This window comes from Oncorhynchus keta, chromosome 19, assembly GCF_023373465.1.
Source record: "Oncorhynchus keta strain PuntledgeMale-10-30-2019 chromosome 19, Oket_V2, whole genome shotgun sequence".
NCBI lineage: Eukaryota > Metazoa > Chordata > Actinopteri > Salmoniformes > Salmonidae > Oncorhynchus > Oncorhynchus keta.
Genome location: NC_068439.1, coordinates 65,695,555 through 65,710,012, shown reverse-complemented (window position 1 = coordinate 65,710,012; position 14,458 = coordinate 65,695,555). Strand labels below are relative to the sequence as shown.

Below are 14,458 nucleotides of genomic sequence, written 5' to 3'. Positions count from 1 at the left end.
GGCCTCCACAGTCACCCGACCTCAACCCAATTGAGATGGTTTGGGATGAGTTGGACCGCAGAGTGAAGGAAAAGCAGCCAACAAGTGCTCAACATGTGTGAACTCCTTCAAGACGGTTGGAAAAGCATTCCTCATGAAGCTGGTTGAGAGAATGCCAAGAGTGTGCAAAGCTGTCATCAAGGCAAAGGGTGGCTACTTTGAAGAATATAAAATAGATTTTTTGGTTACATGATTCCATGAGTTATTTCATAGTTGAGGTCTTCACTATTATTCTACAATGTAGAAAATAGTAAAAATAAAGAAAAACCCTTGAATGACTAGGTGTATCCAAACTTTTGACTGGTACTGTACTGCAACTAGTATCGAGGGACCTTCAGACAAGTCTTGTAAGGCCCGTGGGCGTGTTTGTGAGAGTCTCACCTTTCCACATGGTAGTTTGTTGCCCAAACTGTTAGGACGCTACAGACCAATGTTGGCAGATCGGCTGTGCTGACTTCAGACGAGTCCCAAGACACAATCGTGTTTGTGAGAGTCTCATCTTTCCATAGAGGGTCATAATAATAGGACAAACCGTTCCGACACTACAGACCATTTTGTGAGAAGACCGATTTTCGGGATGTCTCATGGTCTGGATGCGGTGGATTGAGACACGGGGCAGCAGACAGCGACTATAGGAGGTTAAAGACATTCTGGTAATTACATAATTTTAAAAGGGCACTAATGACAGTTCCACATTTCTAATGTGTGAGATTATAGAACACTCTGGGTAGGTTTAGTTTGTTATCACACCATTACAAATTCACAACTTAAATCAAGCAAACCAGAGCAGGAAAATCCCTTATTGGGTGAGGGAAACATTAGTCCTGTTAAAAACACATCCCCGGAAAATACAAAATATCCAAAACAATTTTCAACTCAATAACAGGAGAGGTTGAGCGTTCATCAGCGCTCCCCCTCGCCCCAATAAACCCTTTTTGGTCAGACATGCACCCCATCCCACATGCAAAATCATGCAATGGTGTTCAAAAACACACACAGAGATCCAGAGCCTGAGAGTGAAAGGTAGACTGGAGAAGACAGCCTGGGACAAGAGCCAAGAGAGAGGACGCAGGCTTGGGCTTTGATTCCCTTTAGTTACGGGCCAATAGTTATCACAGTCATACCAACCTCCAACATTAAATTGCTATGTCTGACATATATATTTTCCCCCTGCACTCTCAACTTTCCGCTCTGTGGAATCAAAAAATGAAGACGCATTTGTGAAAAACACATAAAAAATGAAATAAAATGCCTAAGCGCCCAGAGGTGAGAATCTGTGCAGTCAGGACAGTTCCACTACAGAGCAGAGGCTGTGGAGACTGGGACAGAACTACACTGGACGTCCACTACTGGTCAGGGCAGACCAGAATGGACCCTGTCTAAACCACACGTCACCTTAGCTGTGTAGTCATTAACTATAATACTGTAGAGATGGAGAATATTTACTCCTCACAAGGTAGAGCTTATTTGGGTGTTAATCCGTAGAATGCTGCAGCTAAGGCAAGCCTATCCAGAACAATTTCCCATTCAGAACAATGTCCTATCCTCAGCATGTTCAGCTGTGGTGGCGTGTGGTTGAACAGCAGTGTGTTGAGAAAAACCATACACGTCACAGATCACAGTGGCAGCAGCACAAAGATACAAAAAACAAAGCATACATTCCTGTAGGATAAGTGAAACCCAGGTTACAAAATAAAGAGCAGCGAAGATGTAAAAAAGCCCAGATGATCTATAGACAAAGTCACCATCAAACAATCAATCACAGTTAATCAATCAACCTGCTGGGAGGAGTCTGGCTCATCTCTTTTCATCTGTTAGCATCCAGAAGAAAAGGACATGTTAGTTTGATACCTGCACTGCCCAGTGCTCCGTGTATATACACTGTATTACAAATAATCTTAAAAGGTGCAGTATGATGGTAAAGATGCCCACTGCCCTCACAGACCTCAGTGCCTTCAGTAGGTGTGGCTGCCGCCCTTTCGCTAGGCTCCTCCTCTACCTGCGTGGTTTTTGTAGTGGGAATGTTTTTTTTGTCGGGGAAAAGAAAAGGTGAAATGGATGATGAGAAAGCCTGATTCCCAGCAGCACCACCTAACGGTGTAATGTCATGTGACAGAGGGAGGAGCGCCCAGGCTCTGCCCACATGAGAGTGAGACCTGATGAGATGGGGGCGGATGATGCACATGCTGGCCTCGGAATACTGGTCATTTTTCTGTGTAGAGCTGATTTAACTGTTTTGTCTCATCTGTCATTTCCTACTTTATGTTTCTTATTGTTGCCTAAATGTCAGAAACGCGGGTCTACTAAATGTCAGAAACGCGGGTCTACTAAATGTCAGAAACGCGGGTCTACTAAATGTCAGAAACGCGGGTCTACTAAATGTCAGAAACGCGGGTCTACTAAATGTCAGAAACGCGGGTCTACTAAATGTCAGAAACGCGGGTCTACTAAATGTCAGAAACGCGGGTCTACTAAATGTCAGAAACGCGGGTCTACTAAATGGCGACTAATAACACTGAATGGGACAGGGGGTGCAACACAGGCAATGACATCCTTATAGGGCAAAACTAACTTGAAAACAGAGCTATATATACACACTAAATCTACCTGTGTATGACTATGGCATTTACAGCCAAACAGATAGGGACACAGGAATAAGAATTATCATCTTACAACACTAAAAAGGTTTAAATTATTTTTATGACAGAGCAGCCAATACTGGTACAATAAGAGTGATTAGTATTTAATAACTAATTTAAGATCTCTAAAGAATGGCGAAAGACTGAAATTCTATTTAGTAATTTTATACAGAAATCAAGGGTTTTAAGAAGAAAGGAGAGTGAAATATAACGGGGATGGAGGGAGTGCAGAACACAGACGTGCTGGCTAAGGTGAGGGGTGGGAGGAGCTGACAGAAGCAGGGGGGTGATGAGATGGTGCCATTCAGGCAGCGGGGTCACACAGCTGGTCACACAGCTCTTCCTGCAGCAGGGAAGTGTGTGTGTCAGTGTGTGTGTCTGAGCAGGGTGTGGCCACAGGGGGATGAGCGGGGACAGGTGCCTTATGCTCCAGGTAGCAGAGCGACAGGGCCAGGGGCAGGGCCAGGAGGAAGGCCAGAGCCAGGGACTGGGAGGCAGACAGCAGCAAAGCCAAGATGAACATGAATGAGGGCACCAGGGAGGGGGAGGAGAGGGGCAGGTAGCGCTGCAGCCCCGAGGGGATCAAGCAGGCAGCACAGTCCTTGGGAAGGCTGGGGAAGCAGAGGTAGCCATCCGCATCCAGCAGAGAGAAGGGCAGGAAGCCCAGGCCCATCAACATCCCCAGCACGGAGAAGCCCAGACTGGACTGAGCCACATCATTGGCCTGGACAGGTGACCCTTCCTGGGGCTCTGAGCTGCAGGCCAGGGAGGAGGGAGGAGGAAAGGCCTCTAGAGGCTGGTGATGGTAGTGCCCTGTTGCAGCCAAACTGTCTGCATGCTGCTGGGGGGTAAAATCAGGATCCCAAATACCCGGGTAGTCCCCGTCCCCATCTAGCTGGCCCCAGGACAGGGGGTCGTCCTCCGAGATGTCGGACAGAACGTCTAGCTCAGAGATGGTGTCCAGGATGGGAGGGATGGATGAGTTGGAGGAGGATAAGGACAGGGGGAACATGAAGATTGACTACACAGTGATTAACCCGTCGTTTCCCCCATGTAGAGAAATAGAGAGAAGGCCACATGTAGACACCATGCAGGGAAGGAAGTGGTGAGGGGGAAAACAAGCAGTAATCACAACCAAGAGAAGAAGAAACAAATGTGTGTGAAAAATAAAACAGTAAGAGGAAGGTGTGCGCAGGAAAAGAGGGGAGAAAGAAACACCATTAGTGAGACGTGTCATGTCAGGGGTGCAGCAGAGTAACACGGGTGCAGACAAGAGGTCACAGTGGGGGCAGTGAGAGGTCAGGGGTCAAAGGGTGGGTCCAAGAGGTTCTGGGGGAGGAGGGTCAAGCGCATTCTACAACTGTACAACAACAGGATCAGAACTGAGCACACTAGTGGACAGATGCAGAGAGAAGTCAGAGTAGATGACAGGAAGGGGAAGAATCTAAAGCAACCCAAAAACAGGAAGGTCGTTGTGATTGAGTTAGAGATATAGCACAGTTAAACTGTGGTTGTTCCCATTCAATTTGAATTCAAAACTCTTACTTTTAGCCCTGTCCCCTTAATTTTTACTTCCAGGTAAACCCCCCAGAGAACCAGAAATCTTCCCTGACCATGGCAGGACAACATCCGCCGAGCAAGAATCCAGTTAGTGGAGTCTCGATTAATATCACAATGTTAGGAGGGGGGGAGATCCTATTGGTGTACATTACCCCTAGTACAACTAAGACAGTGTGTCCCCCCCCATAATGAAATAATGATATTGCATTATGGACAAGTCACTTATGTTAAGGATGAATATGATCCTTTATACAGCACCCACATGTCAAGAGTCTTACACTCTCCTAATAGGAGTTATGGTACGAAGCAGACAGTTCAGAATGTCATCCTAATTCAACTCCACAGTGCTACAGTGGGGGGAGGTGACAAAACCAAGATTAAGTCAATAAAGCTAAGCTAGACAGTGGAGATAATTAATTGACTTCCTTTGAGACAAAATCATTCGGCATTAGTCAGACAGACTATTCATTTCCAATTCAACAACAGGATGTCAGATGTTTGGTTCTTCCTTGAAAGACAAGAGATTGAGTTAGATCATACCGCTACCTCCTCTCACCTTGGAGGAGTCAGAGGAGAGTTCCAGGCCAGGCTCCCTGCCGTTCCCCACAGAGGTGGGGGCCGAGTCCTGGGCCTCGATCATGTTGATCACTGGCGCTGAAGGGGCACAGACAAGATGACACATATCCAAGCTTTATATAACATTCATATTCTCCATGCATGTATACTTCAGAGAGCTCTTCAATTCAGCACATCATGCTAATGTCAATGCATGGCCAGCAGAGGGCGCTCTAACCCCAGAGCACAGTTTAATCTGGACCATATGAAAACAATAAAAATTAAATGTACCCGCCTTTTGTGGATGGGATAAGACCATAATTGCATGGATTCATAGTACATACCAGACATGGCTATTTGTTTTGGTATAGTAAATGCCTATGTCCAATAGCTATTCAGATGGAAAGAGGTCAGAGAAATTACACAGGATCAGTTCTTTGGCTAAATGCTAGATCTGTGAAACTACAGTAATGATTGACATGTCATGCTAGCCGTAATGTACAGTAGTGTATTTAGCAGTGCCAACCCACAGTGGTGCGGTGTAGTCATGGATTCTTGAGGTTTAGTAGTAAGGGTTTGATATGGAACCTGATATCATCAGTAACTGACCATGCCACCCACAGCACAGCCGCCACTCCCTGTATTGTTGTGCCATGTGTTGGGAGGGGGGAGAGGGATTTATCCAGAGACCAGGACCAAATTCTCCTCGGCTAGCCCCTGTCTCATTCAGAGTCCCAGTCTCACACCTGCTGTATCTGAAGCTCTGGGGGCCATAGTCAGGGGCCAGAGGAGAGAGAGCGAAGTCTCCACGGCTGGCCAGTCAGAAAACAAAATGGTTCCCTCCCGCCCTCTTCTTATTTTTCCCTCTACTACAGAGGAAGGCGAGGGAATTAATAGTACACTGCATTGGGCTGATGATGAATGATCAAGAGGCTCAGAGAGGCCCTACATACAGGAGGGGAAAGAAGGAGCGAGGAAGCAAAGAAAAGGGATTCCAGAGCAGGCCCAGGTTAGCGTGAGTGAGTCGAGTAACCCTTTAATAATGAAAGGCCCGGCCCTAGTACACATGGGGTATTTGGGACGGAGTTGAGTTATCCTAGATTTACAAGCTAGACAGAGAGGGAAGAAAGGCGAAAGCCCTCATCTTGCTAAATGTTATGGTAGGCTATTCATGGAAAAGTAAAGTATCGAGATTGGCATTCCTTTGGTAACTCATGTTCATCTAGGATTCTCCTCCTAGATTTGTGCTGCTGAAGTTGGAAGCAAAAAACTGAACAGTCAATATAACACACTAATCTTTACATTTTCAAGCTTTGCCATTTAATTACTACTTCACTTTCAGCTACACCATCACCCGCATTTAATCTGCATAGGAGCCGGGCCAGTCCAGTATTACTGTATTTTAGTCTAATTCCCCACATCACGCAAAGACACTAGGTTTTGCTCAGAGCAATTTCTAGAATGCTTTTATGGTGGAAAATAGGCTTACAAATTCACATGGACCTTGGCCTGAGAACATCCTTCATGCTTGTTAAGGTTTTAGTGGCACTGTTTCTTTCCCATGTTAAATGTACAATGTAACATACACAGCCTGGGTCTAGTCATAGAAACACATTGAAATCCCCTGGTCAAAAAGAACGAGTCCAGTTTCATCCACAGTCCTTCCCAAAGTTCCAACAAGCGGAAAGATGTTAGAGCCATTTCCCGTATATAGGCAATAGCAATGACAGTGGGGGAATGTGCCAAGTCTACAGCTAAACACTGACTGACGTTGCACAGGACACTGCAAAATGGTTCTTCTAAAAACACTTGGAAAAGAGAAATAGCCTCATAGTAGGCTATAGGAATGTTCATCCCTAGTCATTGTAACATGTTTGGCTAAATGCAAAACCAGCACAGTTCAGCTCACCAGACAGTTTGAGCTGACTAAACCGAGGAGGATAGTGGTTTGTTCACTCTAAACTTTAATGGTTGGCGGGGGAACAGAATGCATGCTGAGGCACGTTGATGAGCGTTGTCACGGAACGGGGCCTTTTCTGTATATATCACGTTAATGGTTTTCCTCTGATCCTGCGGGTCCTTTGTTACTTTATCTACTTCTCTCGCTCACTGTTATGGGAGTGTTTCTTCAGCAGTTTATCTAAATGTCTCTTTGATGGCAGGGCTGAGGTAGCCTGTGGTTCTGTGACGGACCCCCTACGGTGTCTGCACTGAGCTGACTGAATGAGAACCCTCTCATGATCACAAAGAGACCGGCTGCTGCAGAATCAGAGGCTATGCTCCACTGAGTAACACTCATCTCCTCGCCTGCAGAGACCGCTATGGACTGACTCATACTGTACTCATTACCAGAATAACAGCGCTGCCCATAGTCCAAGGTAGTGGGCACTGGGCATAACAATACATCAACCCAAATCCCAACTGTGTGTGTGTGTTGTCTAGTGCCACTGCCTACCTCCATCCAGGCTTCGTGAGATGCGCTTGCTGGAGGTGCGCTCGAAGTAGGGTGCCGGCCTGTCGATGAGGGTGCTGGCCTGTCGTGTTTGGGCCTGGGTCCGCCCACTGTAGCGGAATTTAGAGCCCAGTGTGAGGAACTTGGCTTTAGTGGGCGCTTCTTGAGTCATCAACCTGGAGTGAGAATAGGACCAAAATAAAATGAAACTATTCTGAAAACAAACAAATACTGTATCATATACAGTATTTGGTGCAGTGTGTAAACTCCATGTGGATATGTTATTTCAGTTTACTGGATGACAGTGAGGCTATATAGATAAAGAGTACTGTCTTTTTTCACTATAATTTTAAAAAAAATATGTTTTTTATTATTATTATTATTTTTTAAATAAATGTCCTGCCTGTGACCTAGGCTAACCACAGGTGGAAGTGATAAACCTAGCTATCTCTGTGTGTAAATACAGAGATTATGAATGAGTCATGAAGACCTAGGTAAAACGGATCCCCGTTCAACAGTCTCATTGTTTGTCAGTGACCGTACGTGAACATGAGCTGTAAACCCCATCAAACTCTGGGCGCCGAACAGTAAGCAGTCTCCTATTCTCCTTCGCTGGCTCTGAGTAACAGCTGTGTTTGAGGCTAGATATTCAAAATTGCCCCTGCCCCTATCCTTAATCTCCTATGGAGACAGGGCTTTCCTGTCCGCCCATCTCCCCCCCATTTGCTTTGCAGGGCCACACACACACACACACACACACACACACACACACACACCCTGAGGGAGCGGCAGGCTGGGGTCCAGATGTCTCTGGCATCTTTCTAGTGGTGTCAGGTTAAGCCATACTGGGGTCCTCTCCAAGGCTCTGCTCTCTGCTGTTATACAGGCAGACTAGGAAGGGGTCTGTTCTGTTTATCCCAGGGGCATGCAGGCCAGGGCTGATTTCAACCCCATTTAAACACACTGGCCCGAGGTGTGCTGCTGGGATGTCAGGGTGTCTGTGGATCCCATTATGATGTCAGCATCCCAGCATGACCTCCATCCCAGCGCAGCCAGGGCTGGGGTCTGTCATGACATCATGCCCTCACATCACAGCCCAAGGAAAGCCACTCTTCGGACCCAATTGCTAATAAGCGGGACAATTGAACTTCTCTAGGGTAGGGGGCAGCATTCAGAATTTTGGATGAAAAGCATGCCCAAATTAAACAGCCTGCTACTAGGGCCCAGAAGATATGATATGCATATAACTGGTAGATTTGGATAGAAAACACTTAAGTTTCCAAAACTGTTAAAATAGTGTCTGAGTATAACAGAACTGATTTGGCTGGCAAAACCCTGAGAAAAATCCATTCAGGAAGTTTTTTTTTTGTAGTTTTCTATTCAATGCCATTACAGTATCCATTGAATTAGGACTCAAAATTGCAGTTCCTATGCCTTCCACTAGATGGCAACAGTCTTTAGAAATTGTTTCAGGCTTGTATTCTGATAAATGAGGGAGTAAAACCAGTCTGAATGAATGGACCCTGACGTGTCAGAGCTTTTTCATGCGCAATCCCGAGAGAGTGCCTTTCTTGTTTACCTTTTAGATTGACAACGTTATTGTCCGGTTGAAATATTATAGATTTAGGCTAAAAACAACCTGAGGCTTGAATATAAACATCGTTTGACATGTTTCTATGAACTTTACGGATACAATTTGGATTTTTTTGCCTGCCTGTTTTGACTAAGTTTGAGCCTGTGGATTACTGAAGAAAACGCAAGGTTTTTGGATATAAAGAGACTTTATCGAACAAAAGGAACATTTATTGAGTAAAGGAATGTCTTCTGAGTGCAACCATATGAAGATCAAAGGTAAGGGATTAATTTTCTCTCCATTTCTGAATTGTGTAACTCTTCTGCTTGGCTGGTTACTGTTTGTAATGATTTGTCTGCTGGGCCATGTTCTCAAATAATCGTAAGGTATGCTTTCACCGTTAAGCATTTTTAAAATCTGACACAGTGGTTGGATTCACAAGAAGTTAATCTTTAAACCTATGTAAAATATGTTTTGTGAATATTTATAATGAGTATTTATGTATTTGAATTTGGCGCTCTGTAATCTCACTGGATGTTGGCCTGGTGGGACGCTAAACTCCCACATAGCCTAGAGATGTTAAAAGCCCTCAGGTATTGATATCAATATACAAGACCATTAAAGTCGATGGCAGTGTTTGAAATTCAAATTTGACAGATTAAGGAGTCATTACTAGGAGTTTATTTTGCACACAGAAGATCTGAATGAGAGGAGGAGAAAGAGCGGCGCTACAGGGCTTTGGGATATTACTGGTTGGGTTGAAGGCAAGGCAGTGAGTGATTGTTGCTTTGTGTTTGTTGAGGCTGTGGCTCCCCTCCTCGTTGTCCATGGCAAGAATAACACAACTCGATTAAACAGCCGAGGATCTCCATGCCGTATCTGGTTTCAATTTGGAGTGTGCCGACAATCCTCTTACGAACTGTCAAATACTGAGATGCGCAGCAGGGATTTATTATGTGATGCAACACACTTCCGCATTGTCTCCATACTGCTGTACCGTTTGTTGCTACTTGGCTACCTGCCAAACTTATACTTTTTACTTTGAAGTATTTCATCAAACTCGGTACTTAACAAGTTTACCAAGGTCTTAGTTTTATTCTCACACAACTTTTTTAATTCAACTTTTTCACCCCGGATGCTTCATCTGGACATGGATCTACAGGACCTCCTCCGGGCAAAAAAAACAAAACAAACTAAGTAACATGATGCCTTCTCATTGCAGTCGCTGTACTCTTAATATACAGGATTACTATCGCCTTGTGGTGAGGATAGCAGAGTTGCAAGCCGGACTTGAGACGCAAATCATTAGGCAAGGGCAATTTAAGTGTAGGAAAAGATGATGCTGCATCTGTACCACAAATACAAGCGTCCCCTATACCATAAGAAGTTAAGCGCATGATAATGCAGACAGAGAAGCTGCCTGAACAAATAAGTGCATAGGGTTGGGGGGGGGCATTTAACACTCCCCACTGACATGGGGTAGGACTAACTGTGTTAGCTTAGACACATTTCACATAGTCAACAGGTTAGAAAGGGCCTATAGATAAAGTTGCAAGGAGGAACAGAACACTATAAAGAAAGGTGCAATCATTAAAAAACAACAAACTTCAGAGGACCTAACACACTAGTTCTTCCTGGTTCAGACATCTTTTAGAGTCTGTGGCAGTGAGTTGGAGGTTAAACCTATGTTGGTGTCGTTGACATGGGAGCGGAGTGTGATTGTTACCTGAAGAAGGTGTGATTCTCCACGCAGACCTTCCAGACCCTCTTGGCAGAGCGGTGGTTGGGCAGCTTGAAGCCCACGGTGCTCTCAAACTGCTCCGTCTGTAAGACAGAGCATATAGCTGAGTTCCCCCGAGTACAAGAACTAGCCAAGTTAGAAAACATATGCTCCACAAAAAACGAGATATGGAACAAACCCCCCCCACCACAAAACTAGTTTGAATTGGGCCTTGAGAAAGAAATATCTAAACGTCAGCATTTCCATCTCCACAATCAAACCATGTCCTAACATTGTCAGTATTTGGCTCAATGACAGTCTCTTTCCTACAGCTGATCTCTGGAGTGGGTTTTGGAAAGGACAAGAGTAAATTGTGGAAATATCTGGTTTTTCCTCTAAGAGCGGTGCGGTTCTGTACCTCTCCCGGCCTGATTTTGATATAGAAGTTGCTACGTTTGTAGGAGATCTTGAGGATTTTTGGCCAGGCAAAGCGGTTTATCCGGAGTCGGTCTTTGTAGATCAGCAGGCCATTGGCACACACTCCCAACATGATGTCCACTCCCTCAGAGTCCTGCAGACACAAAGACAACAGCCAAAGCAACAGTTCAGCAAAGTGTAATGAACAGAAAACAGTCACGTTTGCAGCAGTACAGACAACATGGATAGAGAACAGACAACGTTCTCAGATTTCAGTCCAGAATATTTATAATATTGCCAAGGCTCACAATGGAATAAGATTACATACAATTGAATAAGGCTGGATATGCAATCATCCCACCATAACTCAATGGTAACGTTATCAAACTTGCATGATGCCATAAAGGGTCTTTTAAGTCTGGGACATATGGATAGTTTGATACTGAGTAGCTATTGATTTATGTATCAAACTAAAACGAGGAGGAAAATCCATCGCCGCTGATGGGCATGGCAACTATTTGACACCAATGCATGGCTTTCAACCACCCCCTCTCACTCCCCATGGCCATGACATGCTTCTCCACACAACCCTTGTACATGGCTGTCTGCCTACCTACTGAAAGAGAGAGAGGACGTAAGGGCCTGACATGCACTTTTCTCACTAATTACTGACGGTTGGGAACTGCCCCCCCCCTCTCGTCCTCTCCCTAACGCCCCCTTCTCGCCATCCCCCTCTGTGCTCTAGACCAACAGAACATTTCTGTGAGTATTTTCAACCCATGTCCAGTCCACCGGGAGAGAGAATGGTTCATTCCACAGGGCTGTTCCCATGCAGACGGCTCAGTGAAAAGAGCTCCGGCTCCACCACATGTATTTGTACAGCTGATGCACTTTCTGCTTTGGCTTTGTGTTTTCTGCCTGCCTCTCTTCCCCTCACTGCACACTACATCAAAGGAGCCTCCCTGAGTCCTGTGTGCTCTCACAGTTTCAACAGACTTCCATACACAAAGAATGGAGCGTAGGAGAACAGTTCCTTGATAAATGACTAAGTTTGGATACTGACCAGTAGGCTGTGTCCTTGTTAAGAACTTACAGTTCAATCATGTTTTTTTTTTTTTACAGCTATGAGGTTGACATTTTCTCATTGCAGGGCATTTTATAAACATCACAAATGTATTTCCTAGTATTTCCCAAAACATGTATACAGGAGTGATTTCTTAAACAAAATCTCTGGTTGGATTGGACATTTCAAAACCCGGTGCCTGGGGCCATGTGTCAGTCACCTTGGCATGGTGGAGATCGACACCATACATCGACAACTTCTTGGCGTTTTCTAAGAACTGGGTATCTGCTTGAGCAGGAGTCATCCCCCTAGAATGGTAGACAAAACATAGAACAATCCAAAACAAACAGAGGTGAAAAGTTCAAGTCAATGATAATTCAATCGATAAATGGGAGATGTTGAAAACAGGGAATTCAAAATATGATAATCACAGGGTTTAGTAATCACAGGCCAGGGGTAATTTCCAATCTAATTTCTCACAGGTGTCTTTCCCCAGTCCCCACAGCCGGGTGATTTTAGAGGCCCCTTCAGTGATGACTTCAATGTCAGTGTCAGAAGAGGGGATGATCGTGGACTACAAGAAAACTGAAGAGGAAGCACCTCCCTATGCACATCGACGGGACAGTAGCGGAGAAGGTGGAAAGTTAAGTTCCTCGGCTTACATGTCACGGACAAACTGAAATGGTCTACCCACACAGACAGTGTGGTGAAGAAGGCGCAACAGCGTCTCAACCTCAGGAGGCTGAAGAAATTTGGCTTATCATCTAAAAGCACTCAAGCGTTTAGACGCACAATCGAGAGCATCCTGTCAGGCTGTATCACCGCCTGTTCGGCAATTGCACCGCCCTCAACCGCAAGGCTCTCCAGAGAGTAGTGTGGTCTGCACAACACATCACCGGGGGCAAACTACCTGCCCACCAGGACACCTACAGCACCCGATATCACAGGAAGGCCAAAAAGATCATCAAGGACAACCACCACCTGAGTCACTGCCTGTTCACCCCACTATCATCCAGAAGGCGAGGTCGGTACAGGTGCATCAAATCTGGGACCGAGAGACTGAAAAACAGCTTCTATCTCAAGGCCATCAGAGTGTTAAACAGCCATCGCTAACAGATGCTGCTACCAACAGACTCAAATCTCTGGCCACGTAAATAAATAGACTTAATAAAATGTATCACTAGTCACCTTAAATAACGCCACTTTAATAATGTTTACAAATCCTACATTACTCATCTCATATGTATATACTGTACTCTACACCATCTACTGCATCTTGCGGCACTTCCATCGCTCATCCATATATTTATATGTACATATTCTATTCATCCCTTTACATTTGTGTGTATAATGTAGTTGTTGTGAATTTTGTAGATTATTTGTTAGATATTACTTCATAGTCGGAACTAGAAGCACAAGCATTTTGCTACACTCGCATTAACATCTGCTAACCATGTGTATGTGGCAAATAAAATGTGATTTGATTTGTGTCACTTCCTCTTGCTTGCTTTAAAGGGATAACCCAACACGGCTCAGACCTGTGAGTTTTGTGGAGCTCCACCACCTTCTCTTCCATCTCCTTAGTCTGTGAGGGGGCAAACTGGAAGTCGCTGATGTAGTCGAGGCGTTGCTCATCGGGGTCGTGATCTCCCAGCTCGGCCTGCAGGGAGTAGGAACCCAGCAGAGAGTGGGTGACGAAGGAGCAGGGCAGACGCCCCGAAACTATGTCCTGCCGCAGCTGAAGGCACAGGAGATATCTACGAAAGAGAGTGAGGCGAGCGAGATGGGATCAAAGGTCATGAAATAGATTTTGTACATTCGGTCTGTATGTTTATCATGACACTAATCCACTAGTTCAGATCTGACATGACATTCAGCACGTGAACGTGGTGTGTGTGGGGGCGGTTTCCTGTGCCTTACAGTACAGCAGCAGCCTGCAGACTCACAACAGCAGAAATAGCGTGTGCGGTAATGGCACACAGAGAGAGAGGGGGAAAAAAAGGTAGGTGTGCGAGATGATTGCCTGTGACCTTGGATCTGGGGCTGTGCTGAAACTAAACTCTGGAGGCTGAAGACAGCTCCACTGCATTCAATATTGCTGCAACCTTTTGACGGGTGCCGATCAAAGAGGGCATTCTACGCTAGATTAGGGAGTAACCGGAGTGACCCGCTGAGGGCTCAGAGCCGAGTGTGATGAGACACTGGGGGAACACACGGACATTGAACACTCCGTGTACAGCACACCGTTCCCCCTTGTGCTCTGCTCTTCTGACCTTATCGACCAGGGGTCTACTGCATGTTGCTGCTGTGGTGTGCAACTACTGTGCAGCACAGTACTACAGCTCCCTTTACTGGATTAGAGGTTTATATATTCACAGTTGTACAGTGAATAACAGTGCTCTCTTATGTGTTAGTTACGTGTGCATGCTGGCCGAAAAAC

At 45.4% G+C, this 14,458-nt stretch overlaps 1 protein-coding gene across 9 annotated transcripts in view; it reads right to left on the bottom strand.

Annotated features, from left to right (window-relative positions):
* The window catches only part of epb41l2 (erythrocyte membrane protein band 4.1 like 2), an 89,315-nt gene that overhangs the window by 11,015 nt on the left and 63,842 nt on the right, over window positions 1-14,458 (bottom strand). For 5 of the 9 annotated variants that reach the window (XR_008071169.1, XM_035794335.2, XM_035794338.2 and 2 more), the window contains exons 7-15: window positions 13,557-13,775; window positions 12,239-12,326; window positions 10,957-11,109; window positions 10,545-10,642; window positions 7,249-7,421; window positions 4,795-4,892; window positions 1,985-2,038; window positions 1,818-1,850; window positions 1,168-1,230 (exon numbers count right to left, since the gene is read on the bottom strand). Coding sequence is in view for 8 of the 9 variants with exons in the window: in XM_035794335.2 (XP_035650228.1) it covers window positions 1,168-1,230; window positions 1,818-1,850; window positions 1,985-2,038; window positions 4,795-4,892; window positions 7,249-7,421; window positions 10,545-10,642; window positions 10,957-11,109; window positions 12,239-12,326; window positions 13,557-13,775 (979 nt within the window). In the remaining variant the exon portion in view is untranslated. The remainder of the gene's footprint in view (window positions 1-1,167; window positions 1,231-1,817; window positions 1,851-1,984; window positions 2,039-4,794; window positions 4,893-7,248; window positions 7,422-10,544; window positions 10,643-10,956; window positions 11,110-12,238; window positions 12,327-13,556; window positions 13,776-14,458) is intronic. The other 4 variants (XM_052471040.1, XM_052471041.1, XM_052471038.1 and 1 more) reach the window with 3 other exon arrangements.